General features: G+C 41.7%; 1 protein-coding gene across 2 annotated transcripts; it reads left to right on the top strand.

Moving 5' to 3' along the window:
- The first annotated feature begins 394 nt into the window (after window positions 1-394).
- LOC136432449 (telomerase protein component 1-like) lies at window positions 395-19,338 on the top strand. Of its 2 annotated transcripts, XM_066423751.1 has the most exons (34): window positions 396-537; window positions 3,758-3,931; window positions 4,464-4,656; window positions 5,137-5,342; window positions 5,601-5,779; window positions 6,657-6,839; window positions 7,066-7,177; window positions 7,336-7,446; window positions 7,875-7,987; window positions 8,251-8,366; window positions 8,638-8,673; window positions 8,879-8,979; window positions 9,233-9,314; window positions 9,490-9,595; window positions 9,875-10,050; window positions 10,179-10,243; window positions 10,440-10,616; window positions 10,874-11,073; window positions 11,433-11,577; window positions 11,773-11,968; window positions 12,204-12,281; window positions 12,455-12,617; window positions 12,865-13,016; window positions 13,302-13,440; window positions 13,612-13,691; window positions 13,963-14,040; window positions 14,301-14,393; window positions 14,545-14,680; window positions 14,982-15,082; window positions 15,593-15,790; window positions 16,106-16,250; window positions 16,637-16,763; window positions 17,292-17,508; window positions 17,835-19,338. In XM_066423751.1, exons 2-34 carry the CDS (start codon window positions 3,807-3,809, stop codon window positions 18,435-18,437), a joined length of 4,932 nt encoding a protein of 1,643 aa, XP_066279848.1. In that variant the 5' UTR covers window positions 396-537; window positions 3,758-3,806; the 3' UTR covers window positions 18,438-19,338. The 2 variants fall into 2 exon arrangements, with proteins under 2 accessions (XP_066279856.1, XP_066279848.1); XM_066423759.1 differs by lacking the exon at window positions 13,963-14,040 and having other exon boundaries at window positions 395-537.
- Window positions 19,339-19,454: the final 116 nt, after the last annotated feature.

Raw genomic sequence — 19,454 nt, 5'->3', positions numbered from 1 at the left:
TTCCAAATTCAAAACGAGGTCTCAGATTGGCCATTCTTATCGGCTTAAAAGAACACTATTGTTCGCAAAGGCGTTGCGTTTCTCCCCACCCGACACATAACAACAAATAGTCAGGTCAGTTTAAATACAGGTGAGCGCTCAAGACAAAGGTTAGCTTCGAGACGTGAAACGAATCCGTTGTTTACTTTACTTTCACTCCTTCATACATACACAACCTCTCCGAGTTCTGCTGAGTCATTCACAAAACTGATTTCAAAATCAGTTCGTTTCTTCTAGGCCTTACTCGAAAGTCAGTCACTTGTTCAACAGGTGTATACTGAGTCGTCACCATTTCGCTAATTCCCTGTCCGCCAAGCCCGTTGCCTGGGCGACAAAGCCTAAACATGTGACGTCAGCCCAAAGGTCAACCTAACAGGTCTGAGGTCACGAAGACACCCCCTACCTGCTGTGGGTCGTTGAACTACTCTAGACGTTCGACAACTTGACGTTTGACGTTTTCCTGTTAGAAAACCGCAGGTTGGGCAGCAATTTGTGCAGGTGAGACTATGTTTTCATGAAATTAGGTCACCTGTATACGTAAACATACATAATTCAGTGTGCTTGCCATTGGGGTGTCGTATCAGTCCACATGTGATCGTACATGTACAACCCCTTTTACGTCTAAGTCTGTGTGAGAATTGACAGTTTATGACAGGTTCCACGTGCTATACAGGTAGGTTTAGATTACAATGTTTTCCAACAACAAGACAGGATGCTATAAAATCTGCGTTGTCTCTCGTTTCGACCTATGAACCCATTGAACAGAGAGGAAATGAAGTTTATTTAGAATGTTTATTTGTTTAAGAACCGTACAAGCAATCACATACACGTAGAAAGCCTTTGGTATACTGTATTGGATGAATATGGGTTCTGTGTATTGTATAACGTTGCCTACAGTTTGCCAACATTAGTGACAGGTGGCCAAACACACCTCAGTAGCAGCGTGTTGTGTGTAAAATTAGGGCAATTCAAACAACGTGGGCAGACATGACATACAGCCATGTCCTACAGACCGCTGTGATATTTTCCTACAACGTACCTTCGACAGTTACTTGGTCAGTTAAACTGTTTACATAAGTCAACTATTTGTAGACCCCACTTTCGAACAAAGTCCTATTCGTGATATTTTACTTTGATGTTCGTACTATCGTAGTTTGGAATTTGCAATGTTCAAGCCATAAATTCACTCTTAAAAACCAAACGCTCATATAAGATATACCTCTTACCTAGCGCCTGCTAATGCCGAACCAACCTTATCATTGGTGTTGAAATGACAATTCGGACAAGTTTCATGGCGGCCGTTTTGATAGACAATCTGTAGTAGATAGCAAATAGGTTTGAAAATCGATATTAGTGACAGGTCAACGCCCAAGGTCCAATTCTGGTCTTGGCTGAATGGTATTGTTTGCATTACCCCATATTGAGAAATAGTATTATTTTTCTCTATGGACTTATTCGGCCATAATACATAGCGCAGAAATCGGGATGTATCGCGAGTAATGAGCTTGTCACTTGGAGTAAATATCCTGAAAAAGGCAAAGGTATATTCAGGATCCTGAGGGCAAAAGCTCTGTTGGTTTCCGATCTGTACACACCAGGCAGGCACCTTGCTCTACTTTCAAACTGACCTCTCGGACGTTCTGGATGCGGGGATTGGAGATGTCCCCGAAAATATGCGCTTGCTTTGTTACTATGGTGGTTTGGCACAGCGCCTATAGGTACACTAGTAGTGTTAGATATAGCCTCCTTTACAGGCCTCATGGGCGGCACAGGCGTTTATTTTTGGGGAGAGTGCTGATTCGCGATTTTCAACATGTCGGGGCCAGATTCCTGCTGGAAAAGTTGTATTTGCTTCTGCGGGCGGCAATTGCAATTACTCCAGCAAAAGAACTTGGCCCGATATATTGAAAATCAAGCGCTCCAAAAAAAACACAATTAACGCCAGCCCAGAAGGGCTGCAAAGGAGCCAACGTTAGACACACACTCAACACAAACTACTCTTTCAAACCTAAAACAGAATTAACATTCTGACTTGGTGCCAAATCTTCAGACAAAAATAACCTTGCGTTTCTTTGAGTAATGTTTACCGACCTGAAAAACCTGCTTAAAGACTATTTCACGTGCTGGTTGCCATGCTTTAGCATTAACAATAGCAGGATAAACGGAAAGTGAAACAAACACGCTGGAGCAGTTTAAGTCGTCCTATCGTTTACAAGAAGATGGTCCCGATGGTCTGCTGCTACATAAGGAGAGGGACGGCTTGAAATTTTACAGTTGAAAGATTTATGTAATGGAAAGGGGTGACCAAAACAGATGCTTGATTTATAGAATTACTTTGTCAGGAACTTTTATAGTAATTAGCTATATAGGTTGACATGGTTGTCTGTTGACAATGTTGTTGTGATATTGCTAGGGAACTGTAATAGAAAATAAAACACCCCATTTCCTACTGATCAAATGCAGTTTGAAGATAAACAAATTTGGCCATCCGATAAAAACTGTCAGGTTATGGAGTAAAATTGGACAAATCAGCGTCCACCACAACAAATACAACGTGCACTGCGGTTCATTTGTTTCAACATTAGTGCCATGTTATTGTGCAGTGTGAATTCATAACATTAATGATCCCTGGGAAGTTTCTGTCCCTGGGCTATAGGAATAAGATATCCTCCCTGAATACGCTTTCTAAAATCTTTACACACAGTGAACTTAACAGCTTGAATCGTAACGTATGGTATACCGGTACAATATATACCTACATGTATACCATACGATCAAAACAAAACGTCCTAAAACTTTAACGCTACCGGTGCACCTTCACATATTGTTAGAACACACAGAAAGCCAGTCGAGAGAACGACTATTGTACAGAACTTGTGTTTAGTCTTCCTATTTGTTTTGTTTTCCTTTGTTTTGATTTGTTGACTGTATCTGTCCATTCTCTTGCCTAATCTCTTCATTATTGGTTACCCCTGCTCCAAAGCTGACCTCCATTCTTTATCTTTACCTTATTACTGTTCACACGCTCAGTATGCATGCCGCACATCGCACAGAGAAGCGCGGGGTTTAAGTGTCTTAAGTTCAGTTCACCTGCAAAACAAAGATGAAAACAAACTGGCGATCATGTCTTTGTAGTTTGAAATCACGTATGTTTTTCATCAGATGCTATGTTTCAAACCAAGCATTTCGGAATCCCTAATTTCACTGCTTCATTCGCATCCCAGATATTTTGTATACTTTCTGCCTTTATCAATAGGTTTTGGGGCCCTTAAAAGTACCGTTGTTTTGATCAATTAATCTACAATGTTCGATATTATGATGTATTGTATTGGTGTATGTTACTTAAATAAAGTACTTTAATTTACTTAATTGAATTGCAGTTCTTCTCAAAATTCTTTGATGCTTTAATCCTTCGATATATGGTAACGTTACATGTAGATAACAATTCCCTTTTCTCTGTACGCTGTGTAACGCGTATCCTAGTACACAGTTTCACGCGTCAAATGTCATAATGAACATTGACATTATCAACTAAAACGACCGCACACCTTACTCCGATGTACAGGCAAACTAGCTAGTGTATGAAGAAGACCATACTAATATAGACCAACGTAATCTTCATAGTATGAAAGTAAAAATGGAAGATGTATTTGAAACATGAAGTACATATGCTAATACTATCTTTGTCAATAACAAGTTCACTTTCTTCTCTTTTAAGCGGAAATGGCGAATAGAGATATTGTATGATGAACCCGTAAAGAACGACCATGGGAAACGGCGCGTCTGTGAGTGGTCCTGTGAGCCACACTGGTGGCAGCAGGAGCCCGTCCGTGTGGAGCAACATCCGCACCAAACTGTCTCTGCACAGCGTCAGTAAAACTATCCCGGAACGGTGCGTAATATTTTCTTCACGTTTGTCACATTGTTGTCATTGCATCCTAAGTGACCCACAATAAAATCTCCATGCTGTTGTAAGAAAAAGAAACCATTGCATATATACGTGTTCGATGGTATGTGATTAGTCAATATATAAAATTAATCCCTTTATTTTTAGTTGCATTTTTTTTAGAAGCGAGATAAAACTGACCACTTGAGAAAGGAAAATTGAGTAACCGGTGGATTTCTGCATACACAATAAAACCTGTACAAAAGGACCCCCAGGCCAACATGAACCACTTTTTGGTGGTCCCTGAGATAATTTTTCCAATTGACACAAACATTACCACTGTCTATGGTGACCACCTGTCCACACAGACTAGATTTTATCGCGGTCCCTTGAGTGGTCTTCTTGGGCAGTTTTGACTGCATGTTACATTGGTTGGTGTTCACCCCAGGGCCCTTTGTCGCGATATGGTGCATTTATTTGTTATAGTAAAATAACGGATAAATAATTGATGAATCCATTGAACTCCCGTTAAACGCAGGTACGCCCAGGGAGTGTGGCAGCAGCCCCGGCGGGACCGGGAGCCATGGAAGACTCTACTCGCCAACGCCGCGAACAACCTGCAGGAGGAGCTGAAGGGGAAACAGTCCAACAACAGGAGGTTCTTACAGGAGTTCCAGGCCCTGTTGGAAGGCAAAATCCCAGATGAACCACCGCCTAACAGCACGAAAGAGGTAACGTCTTGTAGTTTGTCTAAAATACGGTTTGGGATCTAGCTATCTATCGGCAGCAAAAAGACCTTTGCCTTTCTGAACGTGAGCTATGCCAACTTCTCAAAACTTGAAGTTGTAGCTAGATAGTCTTTGCAAGCTCGTTCTCCAACCAAACTTCGCACCACCATTCATTGAATAAAGGTGACAGAAGTCAGAAATTACGTCTCTATTCAATCTAAAAACCTGTTCACCTGATTGAATCGAGCTTATAGCGGCCGCCCGTAACCGGTCAGCACCTCGGACAGGTGCCATAAAAGTTCCGGACAGCGGGAGTTTGCGTTTTACAGACATTTGTTTGTCTGATATCAAGCCTTGTACTGTTTCACAACATGTATACGAGGCATAAAGATCAGCCGGCAGCGGAGAGTACTAGTAGCTAATACGGCTGGATTTTAGGCTATTTATCTCTAGCGTGAGTAGAAGCGTTTCCCTATCTTACAGGTGTGGGTCTTCATCAGTTCGACGTTCACGGACACCAAGGTAGAGAGAAACCTTCTGATGGAGGACGTGTACCCTTTCCTGCGGGAGTACTGTCGCCGGATTGGCTGTAACTTTAACGAGGTTGACCTGAGATGGGGGGTTCGGGACGAGGCCACAGATGAGCACCAGACTGTGAGAATCTGCCTACAGGAGATTCTGAGATGCAGGTCAGAAAAGATTTAGTATGCGTGAACAGTCTGAATGTTGAGATCAAGGTTTCTGTTCCATATGCACAACTAAATCTATCAGAAGGATTCAAATGTCTAGCTACAGATAAATAGATAATTGGGAACTGCATACATGACAATGATCCTCCTCCACTTTTGCAAATGAATACGAATTAGAAAACAGCTCCATATCATCTATGAGTCAACAATTTGAATTGTGGTACAATAAATGCTTGCAAAATCCATGTCTTGCCACAGAGAAACGTCCATCGGCCCGTTCTTTGTGGGAATCCTGAGCCACAAGTACGGCTGGCGCCCGTTCCCGCCGGAGATCCCGTGGATGACGTTCAACAAGCTGAAGGAGCACATCCAGCAGACCAACGAGTTCGCCTCGCATCTGCTGAAGAAATGGTTCGAGTTGGACAGAAACGCGCTGGGTAAGGGCCCTGTCACACTTGTACGTATATGCAAGACCGCATGAGTCGCCTGTTAACAAGTTTTTGTTTAAGGCTTAAGTTTGCAGCCGAAGAAGTCATTTCTTTGTTTCGATAACTAGGCTGCACAACGGTGGGTCAAAGTAGAAAACAACTTCTTCCCTGCAAACTTTACATAAACACAAAAAATGTTTATGCGCAACTCATACGCACTTGCATATACGCATAGGCGTGACAAGGCATTAAGGAGGCTATTGTGAAATACATAATGAAAAGAATTGTTTTAATTGCACAACAAGGTATGAGATGCAATAAACGTACTTTGTAGCTTTGCTGTATACCATGATAATGATAACAACTTGAAAATGAGACAAACAACGTGAGAGCCGGGTAGGCCGCAATGTAGGCCGCAATGTAGGCCGCAATGTAGGCCGCAATGTAGGCCGCAATGTAGGCCGCAATGTAGGCCGCAATGTAGGCCGCAATGTAGGCCGCAATGTAGGCCGCAATGTAGGCCGCAATGTAGGCCGCAATGTAGGCCGCAATGTAGGCCGCAATGTAGGCCGCAATGTAGGCCGCAATGTAGGCCGCAATGTAGGCCGCAATGTAGGCCGCAATGTAGGCCGCAATGTAGGCCGCAATGTAGGCCGCAATGTAGGCCGCAATGTAGGCCGCAATGTAGTGTGTGTGTATGTGTCCAATATTTCTCCAACAGAACAGGTACCCATCAGCTCTTTTCGTTGGAAACCCCGTAGGAACAGCACCAAATATCAGTGCCTTAAGCAGGGTTCAATAGAAAAGAAAACAACCACACAATGTCATGGTAATGTCTTTTTTCATTGCCAATCTTGTTGAACATACCATTGTCTGCACCTTACAGACCCGGTCTACCTCCTACAACCAATCTCCACCCATTACCCTGGGTACGTGACCGGTAGTAAGTCTGACGGAAGGTCCTGGGCACAGGAGTACGGTGCCATGCAGGTTGCCATGCGGGGTGCGGCAAGGTTAGCGGGTCTGGAGGAAGACGACATCGACAAATATCATAACTCAGTAACAGAAGGTGAGAGATGATATGACTCATGTACGAACCTAGATCATGGCTCTGTAATATGATTATTACAAGTTGTAAATACCGTATATCAGGCTTTTCTGATAGTGATTATGTACCGATTTCTGCCGTGATTTGGTGAACCTCTATACAACGTCGACCAATAACAGACCCTCTAGGAAATCATGACTTCTTGAACCATTTACTACTACTAACGATGTTCCCTTTTCTATCTTAGGTGAAGTTCTAAAAGCTCTTGATCTTGGAGAGTCAGATGGTCGTCTGGATGAGAGATGTTTCTTCTTCAGCCGGACAATCGATGGCTTCAATACGGCAGATCAGAATGCAAGGTCAACAATATTCCCTTACAACGATCGACATCAACTCATTGGGCTTTATTCATTTATGGAAAATGCTGGTGTTTTTTGAGAAATATGTCACAGAAACATCTTTCTATGATTTGTTTTGTAAATATGCCACTTAACAATTGGTTTATGTACGTTCCCAGATTTTACACCGACGTGTGTTCTGAGGGAAACGTTGACAATGAATCCCAGCAGAAACTCACCACGCTCAGAGAACGTGTCAAGGAAAGGATGGGAGACAAAGCCATGTTAAGGTACTGATACAGCACTATAGTACTAAGCTAATAAGAATCCTTGCTGGACAGTTAACGTTCTTCTAGCACAGCACGTCGGCAGAACGTATAATCAGCCTGCTATTTAAACCTATTATAGCTGCCAAGCGTTTTATGTTCTCTTTGGTCAACGTTGCATCAGTGAAAGTAACGGCCGCTGCCTAAGATATGTCTTTAGACACAACTATATGAACCTAATAAATATACGAGATGTTAACCTTAAATATGCGAACACGACCGTAGACGCTTACGTTCTGTCGACGTGCTGTCTAGCATGATAATCAACTAAGAGTTATGGCCTGGTTACACGTCATGTGAATCAATTTCATTGACCATGAAACATCTATTTTGTGTGCATTACTTTTTTTAGCTGACATATATTGCCTGTACATGTAACCTTGTCATACCAGCTACCACATGACGTGGGAGCCAGATGCCGGACTGTCCGCGCTCAATAACGTCCGGAACGTGCGGCAGTTTTGTGATGAGTTCTGCAGACAACTGATCTCCTCCATTGTGAAAGGTGGGCTATACATACCATTAACTGAACATCATAGGAACCTTTAGGTACGACAGTTTATGGATTTTTGGACCTTTTTATTGCAAATCAATTTGACAATACTTTTACACAGTTGGGTCTGTGCTGAAGACTTAACACGTAGATCTTTAGTATAGTGCTTTCCAAACTCTCTGTTTGAATACTTCATAACATATCTCCAATGATATATATCAACATTGGCAGCAATGTTCGCAATTTCATGATGTACGGTATTTTGTATTTTACAGGGGTTGTAAAAGGACACTCCACGGAAAGCCCGTTGTATGACGAGCTGGTGCATCACGCAGAGATGTGTCGACAGAGACTACAGACGTTTGTGGGCAGGGAAGACTATCTCAGCAAGGTGCACTTCCTCTTCAAGTTGCTTTACATACTATCATATTTCAATTACACTAATTTTGTGAACAGACATGATTCAATTACAATTTTCTAACAATGATTGATATTGTTTTTGTTTCATCATCAGGTAATTTAGGGATAATTCTATTGTAGCTACTATAGTTTTCTCTCACAAGATGCTTATACTAAAACAATTAAGATTGCATCAGCCTACAAAACTATGAAGGACAACATCCAACATGACTCGTGTAATAACATAACATTATCACTTTCAGATGCGCGAGTATTTGTCCGAGGCGAACCCTAGAACGGTAAGTTGTACATTTCACTTTAGACTGTAGTCTTAGAATCCATTACATATAGATTCCATAGCAGTGCAATTTTTGTTATAGAATTTTAGATAAATCATGGCTATTGTAGAAGGTTGTGAAGTCTACATTGTCAATGTGATGTTCTACTGCACATGTCAACTACGACATTGGTGTAGATCTCATTTTCATGCTTTGATGGTTCCAGCCTATGATTGTTCACGGTATGGGTGGTTCTGGAAAGACTTCTCTTCTGTCCAAGGCCTTCAGCTTGTCACTTAAAAAGAACGATAGCGTGACTGTTGGACGGTGAGTGCTGTGCTACAGATATTTGATTAATATTAAGTTTCAATATGATTTGTGATAGAGGTGTTCAACGCACTATATATGCCATCTCAACATCATTTTGTATGTTCATACTTTGTCCTATTTTCATAGCAATTCATAGAAATGTTTGCTCAGATGCTTTTCTGCTTCTTTGCACAGTTGCCATGTCATATTAATACATGCAAGGATCCTATAACCCTTGTAACTGTCAACATCTGACTTTATCCTTTTACAGACCAATTCACGTTATACGGTTCACGGGAACTTCTCCATCATCGTCCAATGCCAAGAAGCTTTTACAGAGTATCTGTAGCCAGGTATGCTCACAACGGTCTAGATAGAAGTCAATTATCAATGTTGATCTATTATTTGTTGAGGATGCCGTACAGTGTTTTTTCACCTTCTAAAGGATGCTGTACAGTGTTTTTTTCACCTTCTAAATGTTAGTGTGATTGTGACGTAAATATTACATTCGATGTTTTTGTCTTGCAGCTCAGTCTGTGTTACAACACTCGGAAGCCTTTACCACCAGACTACAGGGGTCTGTCGGCAAGGTTCTTAGAACTTCTCTACAAGGCCACTGAGCAGAAACCCTTAGGTACGACAGTTTATGGATATTCTAACCTTTTCAATTGAACGTGTAGCTACATCCGACCTTTTCTTCTGGCACGAGCCATTCCGACCAGGCATTATTCTGCGCTGTCGAGGTCTGTAGTTAGGAACATCAGGCCAAAACAAAATGCATCAAAGTAGATAAACTGATTTGTTATAAATCAAAAGAATGGAGTGTCATAGAAGATGAAGCAAACTTCCTTACAATAATCAGCATGAATCATAGTCTACTTAAGCCTAATTAATACCCTACTCTCTTGTCCAGTACTGTTCATAGATTCCCTGGACCAGTTGGAGGAGGGAGGAGACGAAGGTGACGACCTGACATGGCTGCCGACATCTCTGCCCCCTAACGTTCACGTGGTGCTCAGCACCCTAACGCGGGGAGAGACCCTCTGTATCCTCAAGAGCATGGGCTTCGGAGATGACAGCTTCTTACAGGTAGGAAACAGAAAAATGATCGTTTTCCTTTAAGTTGCATCAACATGGTATTTCCTGGCATAATGTATGTTAGAGATATAAGCTGTAATATTCCACGAATGTCATGTGCGCTGTTCCTTGTTGTACAGGTTTTACCACTGGATTCTATTCAGTCAAAAGACATGGTAACATCACGGCTGGCACGACTGGGAAGGTAAGAAGTTTTTTTCAGATCACCCACCACATCCTATCTTTGAAGGCAATGGTCAATCAAATACATCAAGGCTCTAGCAATACCTATCTACTCACTAGTAGAAACACCATCCCACAGCAGAAGCTATTACCAAGTTTTAATATCATGCATGTCGCAGTAGAAACCATCCTTACATGATTTGTGACCTCTATTGCAGAGCCCTAACGCCTGATCAGCAGGAGAAGTTGCTGACGTCCCATCAGAAGGGCCAGCTGACGCCGCTGTATGTCCGCATCGCTAGTGACATGGCGTCCAAGTGGAAGTCATACACTCCGTTAGACCAATGTGTCCTGGCCCCATCGACCACCACGCTCATCAAGCAGTTTTTCAGACAGTGAGTAGCAAAATAGCGTCTCAAAATTGCAACCCCTTTTCACATTCAGTGACTGTACTTTCATTACAGGTCTTTGTGCCATACAAAGTCCAATCGGTGTATCGCGTTTGGGGCAGACAGTATCATACAGGAGGTGCTTATGGATAGATAATTTGACAGCCTGGCAAATTCTTGCCATATGCTAAGCGTATCAAGACGACTGCCATAAAGAGCTAAACGTATGAAACATGATTTCGAAAACTTGTGTGTGTTTCCAGGCTTGAAAAGACTCACGGGAAAATGCTGGTCAGCCACACGCTGTCCTACATCACGGCTTCCAAATCCGGGCTGTCCACCAATGAGTTGCTCGATGTCCTGTCATGTGACGAGTCCGTTCTTGATGACGTGTTCCAGTACCACATGCCGCCGGTCAGGAGACTGCCCACGTTGCTATGGACGCGGTTGAGAAACGACCTAGGTAAGATAAGGAGCTCATGTAACGTTTTTTTTTTTATTGATGGTATCATCTGAAAAACAACGGATGCAAGCTCCATCACAAGAAGTGCAGACAATGGACAGTAATCGTACCTACTGGTATCACTGGCAAAAAGGTGACCAGTCGTATCACATGGATTTAGAAACTGGAGAACAGAGATCAATCAAGTAGAAATCACTGATAATCAGATGACTTTCATTGAAATATCTGCAAAGTATAATTACGAAATCTTATATGCCAGGTGCACCCGGAGTTGTTATCATGGAGAATAGTTGTATTACATAAGTTCTTCAGGTCATCAGATTCGTATATATGATGCATGTAAAATACCTTTTTCCCAGGTGACTACCTTGTTGAAAATGGAGTGGGGGGAGCTGTGGTGTACAGGTGGTACCACAGACTGTTTGCTGAGGTGGCACGAGAGATGTACCTGTCCCACATGGCGGACCTGATCCACAGAGACCTGGCGGACTACTTCATGGGCAGGTACAAATGGTCCATTATCTACATCGAAATAAAGGTAGTGCATGCAGATGTCGTACATATGTTTAGTTTAATTCTATGAAACTACAAATGAAACAATCATTGAAAGAGGGACTGTCTTTATTATTTTCCTATTGATGATAGATTATGCAAAAATTGTATTCAACAACTTCAAAGAAAATCTTACCATATTCACAGATGGGCATATGAGCCCAAACCATTTCTGTCCAAGGATGACAGGCTGTTGCATCTTAAGGGTCGTGGAGTGTATCCTCAGGATCTGGTTCTGTCTGATGGGAAAGGAGAGGGAAGTGAGACCATATACAACCAACGGAAGCTGACCGAATTACCGCACCATATCATCAGCGCAAAGATGTGGACAACAGCAGAAACGGTATAAATCGTAGTCTTATACATCAACTGACATCTTACCTCAAAATGGACATGGAATAACTGAAATATTGACATTTCAGTATTATAGAATCTGGATGATTCTGTTTTAAGACTGTTATAACGCGGTATTTTCATGAGATAAAACACTATAATTACAGTTACCCTATTACGTTGTTTCAACAAAATGTCAGTTTCAAGAGGTTGAAACCTGATCTTTGTTCGATGGTACCTTACAGGTGATGTGCAGCATCCCTTGGATGCAGGCCAAGTGCAGGACGGGTCGTGTGTATGAACTGACGTCAGAGCTGTCACAGGTGAGTATCTGCTGCCATTGCCAACGCTTGTGCTCACCAAATGAAAATATAGTGTCTTGTCTCAGCTCGTGTTGTCGCATACGGTAGCCATTGGCGCTGTAGTCGATCGATACATCTACCATTGTAATATAAACTATCTGCTGATGACTGGCGCATTATGTATTCTGACACAGGCTGCCAAAGAATGCCCGGGGGTCTCTGACTGCCATCGCTTCATCTTGGCAAACGCGCGGATCTTGCACGAGAACCAGGATGTCCTTTGCCAGCAGGCCCTGAATGAGCACAAGTCGTCGGCTGTTGTAGCTGCTGCTAGGAAACATCTGAAGGGAACAAAAGGTAGTCTAGATTTAGTTCATTTTGCTGATATGTACCACACTGAATATTTTGAAATAGATCTAGTTTCAGTGAACTCTGGATGAACAATAAATTGTATAGAAGAAAAGCTGTGGGTAGCACTAAGCTTACTCGCTACTTTCCAAATATTCAGAGGCAATGCTCGATTGAAAACGTTATCTACCCTTGATTTATAATTACTTTTGTTTGCACCATGATTTAAGTACCATTTGTATGATGTTATGTTCAGCTGTGCATTGGATAGACCGGACCAAGAACCAGTCTCCACGGCCGGAGCTGTTGGTCCTCGAACATCCTGGTGCCGTCAGGCTTTGTCTGTTCTCCCCGGATAACGCCTACCTGGCTGTGACTTCTGACGGAGGGTCGCTGAAAGTTTGGAAGGTATGGATCCCATTGGAAATGGCTCGTAGTTTATAAATTCGGTTCTAATAAAATGCTCAGCTACCTGTATTGTCAGACATTGTTGATGTATCACAGTGTAACAACTGTGCCTAGTCTGATTCGTGAAAAAGGCTCACACAAGGCGTAACTAGTCGGGCTCGAATACAGTTTTAAACGGGAACTATGCGGCTACAGCGTCTTTTCGTGTGACGTATGATGTGAGTGTGTACGGTTGGCTTATCAGTTGTTACGTATAATTTTCAAAATACTTACTTCTTCCCGCAGGTCGCTGTTGGAGCCCTTGTGTTCGGTGTGAAGGCAACGGCCATCGCCATGGCTTTTCACAGGCAGAACCTTTGGCTGGCTGTATGTGAGGCAAAGAGCATCAAGATATTTGGTCTCGGAATTGGCGGAAATGCAGAAGGTTTGAATCATGCAATGACGTTCTAACATAGGGGGTGCAACTGATGATTAACATGAATCAGAAAATAAGATCGAATTGGTGTTGCTCATTGCGATTTTCAAAGACACATTTAGTTGTCACTTTTTTGCCTAATCAATGCCTGACTCTTTTCTTTGATAATCATTATTACAGGCACAGTATTGCAAAATATAAAACTTGGACTACAATGTGATTACTGCACAGTCCTGTACGTTCCGCAGACTAATAAAGAGGTGAGCTATTTAATAATACAATTATACAATTATCTTACAACAAATGTCAAGAATACACGATTGTCATGAACTACAAGAAATAAATGACTCTGCCGTTGAGGAAAGTGTTTGTTTCGGTTTAAACTATTGCATTCTGTTACATTTCGACCATTTATATACCTTGATGACAATAGTATTCTTTATCTATTCATTTTCCTGAAATGCTTGAGTTTATTTAGATCCAATGTCGATTGATATACATCTTTACGCCTGTTTCTTTTTCTTGCATTAGTTGAGATTGGTGACCTTTGGACAGTTCCTTGTCTTCAACATGCAAACAGGGGAACAGTCTCAGAAGAAGAATTTTCGCGTAAGAATTACACACAATTTTCTTGTGCCGTACTGTGTTCATGAACCATTCTTTAGTTTTACAAAGTAGTCATGTCTAGTATAACTATGTATTATAACATGAAAGATCTATGTTATAAGAAAGCAAGTCATGTACGTATATAATTATTTGGCTTTCTATATGAAGTTCACAGATCAATGAGACTTTGCTTTGTATTGACCACACATTGTGTCTTAATTCGTATTACATCAATTTCAATACGAATATTTTGTTCTTTTCAGTGTCGTCCAAAGGCGGTTGCATTCTCTCCTACTACGACTAGTCTAGCCGTTGTTTGCAACGAAGTCTTTCTCTGGGACTATAACACTGATAAAGTAAGTACAGGAAGCTTGTCAGATAGGGATGTAATAACTTCTGCATTAGTGTGATTAAATTACATGCGCGTGTGGCAAGGGCACAGCTTTTTTTAGAAATCAGAAAACGTCTTCTAACTTCGAACTGACAACTTTTATTCCTCATCTCCAGGACCTGAAGGTCCTCCACACAGACAAGAAGCTCGGTGACGCCAAGCAGGCTCACATAGCTTTCTCTCGGGATGGTAGAAGAGTTGCTGCAGTCCTCGCGATAGGAACCTACCTGTGGAACGTTCCAGGCCCTTCCAGTAGGTTGAGTTGCGTCATTTTGTTCATGACATTAAACTTGCTTAGATGCTGCAAATAATGTAGCATCAACGACTATCTCGTGAGATCGAATATGATTGCCATGTGCTTATTAATGAGTATGGTAAGTTTACTCTTGAAAGCCATATCCATAATGTCGCAAATGTGGGTAAAATTATAATTTTGTTCACGTTTGAATCTGAGCTTCTCACTGCAAATTGCATGTAAGAAATGTTAAGACTAGTATCTGCATGCTAAAGCAAATATGGCGTAACAAAGTCTTTCACCTTCCAAATGTTCCAGCTGAACCGATCAGAAAACTACTGACCAACAGCCTGTCGGGCTGGGCAGCCTTCAGCCCTCATCTGGACTTCATGGCCATGCCAGAACGGAACGACCTCTCGGTATGTCTGCATTGTAAGAAGCATAACTGAAAGATCTGACTTAAGAAAACTAGAATAAAAATTACCGACAAAGTTCTGCTGAATTTCAGTTCATCATCTTGCTTAGAATTACAAATATTTGGTTCAAATACTCTCAGGCATCTTATCTTATTTTTCAAGGACCAAACAGAATATCTCAAGTATTGCTGTGCATGCATTGGAATAGCCAGTCAACAACATTTGGTTTAGATGGTTTGATATTTTGTTATCTTCATTCCAATCAGCCTTTATAAAAGTCCTTACACACGGCAATGAATTTATTGAATAGGGATGGTGGTGTGGGTTCAGTACCAGGGATGGTAGTGCTTTTTCAGGGCCAGGGATTGTGATGTCACTTCAGTGCCAAGGATGTCGGTGCTGCTTCAGCACCAAGGACAGGAATGTTGTGCTATTTCAGCATGAAGGACAGGCATGGCGTCATGTGCTCTGCTATAACTATCATAATTGTCTCATTCACTCCCCCTCTTACAGGTTTTGTCTTTCAAGTCAAAAGGTTCCGGATGGTCAAAGTTGAAAGGTCACACAGAGCCAGTCACCTGTTGCAGCTTTGGTAGTGCCAGGGCTCATGAGACTCCCCCTATCTGCAGTGGTGGAAACGACAACACTGTCAGGGTCTGGGACCCCTCACTATTAACAACAGCACAGTCTCAGAACCACAGGCCTATGGTGGTAAGTCTACAACTATTTGTTTCTTTGTATTGCCTAACCAGTTAACACACAAAGCATACAAATTTGCATTTTTGGTATGGTTTTGAATAATGAAGGAAGACTGATTGCATCTACAGGGTGTTCAGACCACTGCAGCAGCAGAACTCAGTGGACTACTAGTATAAATAATCAGCTAAAAGCATTTTCTAATATCATATCATACCATTTAATTGTGTGATTGAAAATAATTGAGTAGCGCTTATGACCTATGACAATTCGCTACTTGTGATAATATCTAACATTGCAACACATTGTAACGTTATATCTTCTCTCTAGTGTCATCAGAAATCTGTGACTTCCTGTGGTTTCTCCACACTGGGTGACTCAGCGATATCGTGTTCTGCGGAAACGACATATCTGTGGGATTTGTTCTCTGGTGAACCCGAGCTAAATTCAACATTACGCACCCCACAGGCCTGCAGTAAGTATGAAGAAATACGCATTTTGATTTATACAATGTACTCAAAAGCTCAAAACCTGATTATCACCTCAGGTTTTCAGCATACCAACATAGGAAAATGTAAGGGTAATCATAAAATAGTTTGAAAAGAAACACTAGCCATATAGCTCTTTCATTTGCATTGTTTAAATCATTGCTACTTACATGCTACTATTGCTGTGTATAATTTACAGAAATACATTAGAAATATTCTACTGCATAAAAAGTTACTCTGATATTTGCAATCCAATGGCACAACACTGTTAGTAGTACTCAGTACTGTATGTGGAGTTCTTATCGTTCCATACTTCCTGTACTATTCGTCACATCAATTTTTCTGCTCTCTGTCATCTGTCACTGTTTCACAGAGGAGCACAAAGTTGCCTGTTTCTCCCTGGATGATGACTTTGCGTGCTGCTACTGCTACCTGGGTGTGGATGTGTGGTACCTCAGGGGGAACCACCTGGTCTCAGGCACACGCCTGGGCGTTCACAGGTACGAAAAACTATTGTTGTTCATGTATCACTGTTATCATACACATTCATCCTCAATTTCCTCAAGCCAGACACTGATCAAACATCATATGTCAAATTTGGAGCACCTATGGATCAGAAGAAAGCTATGCAGCGCATGTTCTTAAGTTCTCTATCTAACCATGCACTAGCTTTACAACTAACATTATTTCATTTGTGACACACTTGCAAGATTAAGAAATCCATACGTGCAATCATACGTGAAATCAATGACCATTTCAAATGCAGTTTCCCTGTGAAGAAATTAACCCTAATTGGTTGGGTATAGAATTACTGGATTGTTGCATCTTATGATATACCTGACAGTAGCCTCCATAGCAGGCCTGCAGGCTCTCTGGGCCTTTTTTCACTTATACAGTAATACAATTTTTGCTGATGACTTCTTTTTGTACTGGGTCATTTGTGCAGCCAGCCTGTAGTACCTGTCATAGGCCGGGCCTATTGCTTTGGGCCAGCACAAAACATAACAAGCTATTTCAATACCATACAGGACAATACCATTCTTACACGCGAGACATCTCTTTGTCACGTTTGGTGAGCGTGGTGTGAAGGCGTGCTTCACGACGGAGACCAGGCCAGGGGTGGTGGTGTTCTACCCCATCCTGTCCTCCGATGAGCTGGAGGACTGGCGATCGGGCAGCTGTGAGCCTGGTCCGGACACACAGACCCTCACTACAACTGAGTTTGACCATGGAGAAAATGTGAAGGTAGGGGCACCTTTGTACTTCACTTCATCATTATATCTCAAGCTGTTATCAACATACTAACTTACACTTCAGGCACTTGCCGAGCTTCATCGTAATAGTGTAGTGTCAACACAACTATAATTGCGATTTTAACTTGAACAAGCTAGTGTGCACTTACAGGAGAACATGGTCAACCAAGTAACAATGTACTACAATGACCTTGTATTAGCTATTGTTGCTGTGGCTTTGTTTGATATGAAAAGCCAGAACTATGTGCATATTGTGACAGCACACTGCGTACTTTGTTCCATGTACAACAAATTAAAAGAAGACTGTTCCCTTTATAGATAACTGCTGCAGCCATTTCCAGAAGAGGCGACACCTTGGGGACCATGCAAGTTGCTCTTGACTCCTTCAACAGTTCCAAGAAAGCCAACAGTGACTTTGTTCCGTCCAGCCCTGTTGTTGTCTTGTGGAAAGTGAAATCTCAAGAGATCTCCCAACGTATTGAGCTTCCCAATGGACTAACAGCACATCACAACATACTGTTCTCCGGGTCAAAGCCTGTGATCTATATGTTAGAAAGAAGACAGACCAAAAAATTATGCTCAACCCCCTCAAAGGATGACATGTTCGCAGTGATACGAATGCAGGGAAATCAGCAAACTGAACTAGAGCTCCAGTACAGAGATACCGGCTGCTACACAACCATGTTGGAAGTCAGGGACATGACAGGAGTGTTGAAAGGTGGACACCGGTTGGCGGGGTGGCATCTTGTGGGGCTGGACAGTCATGGAGTGTTCCACAGCCTAGAACTAGGCGGAGACAAGATGGCATTTGCCATGACGTCAACCCATGTGACTTCTTTTGGCCTATCGGGAGACAGGAAGGTAGCGGTGATGGGTTGTGACAATGGACAGGTACACCTGTTAAGGAAACAGGTGTTCTGAGCAAGGACCTATGCTGCATCACTGCAAAGGCTAAAAGGCAACCAAAGCAACATTAGGGAAAAAAAATGAAAATAAAAAAATGCTAAAATCTTTATGGTAGTGACATTTACTAACATTGTTTAGCACATTTGCATAATAACGTCATACTTTGAGCATTCTAAAACCACACAAAATCGTGCCGTACGATGATCCCCTTAGTTTGGCGAGCCTACAAAAACTCCACCCATGATTTTCGTCGCTATACATTGTGATAGTGTAGTTTGAACTAATAATGTATCGAAATGACTAAATAAATTGACTTTCAAAATCCAATTTTCTGGCCCTAATAGTGCTTGGGTTTCCTTTAAGATGTATGTGAAACCTGGATCTACCCAACTAGATCTGGATGCCAATATTTTTGTTGCAATAACTGTAAAGATAAATTGGAGCTGTCTGGTCATCTGCCCATTGTAATATGCCATTTAATGCAATGGCATTCTTATCTTGTCTTCTCATCTTGACCAGAAAAATGTTTTCAATTTACTGGCAAATTTAAATGCTTAGATGTCAAGGGGAATGATGGTGTCAAGAATTCTCAATGCGACTACTTCTCAAACTCAGCTCTACATCTTTAAAAAGGTGGATGTCAAGATTTGGATATGAGAGACTTGGACTGAGTGGTGAACATGTTTTAGACATCTAACATGCAAATGTTTGCCCTATATTCTACTAACCTATGACAAAATATTCTGCATAAAGAATATATAGCAGGGTACAGTGGATCGATTAAGCCATAAATTTTCTTGTTTTAAGAAACTACATTGCAGTTTTTAGTTGAAGGATTTGTAACAAAGTTAGAATCTACAATACATAATTTTCTGTATACATGTATTGTACATCGAATAAAAATTGGACGCATAAATCTTGATTTCTTTGTTATCCTTCTTAAGTCTACTTTTCATGCAAAGTCATTGATCCAGCAATGGAAATATATTATGAGGGGTAATCAATAAGTTCTCGGCCTCTATGGTGCACAAC

The sequence above is a fragment of the Branchiostoma lanceolatum genome, chromosome 1 (genome assembly GCF_035083965.1).
Source record: "Branchiostoma lanceolatum isolate klBraLanc5 chromosome 1, klBraLanc5.hap2, whole genome shotgun sequence".
Lineage (NCBI taxonomy): Eukaryota > Metazoa > Chordata > Leptocardii > Amphioxiformes > Branchiostomatidae > Branchiostoma > Branchiostoma lanceolatum.
The sequence above is the reverse complement of the archived record's forward strand: the minus strand, read 5'-3'. Positions and strand labels throughout refer to the sequence as shown.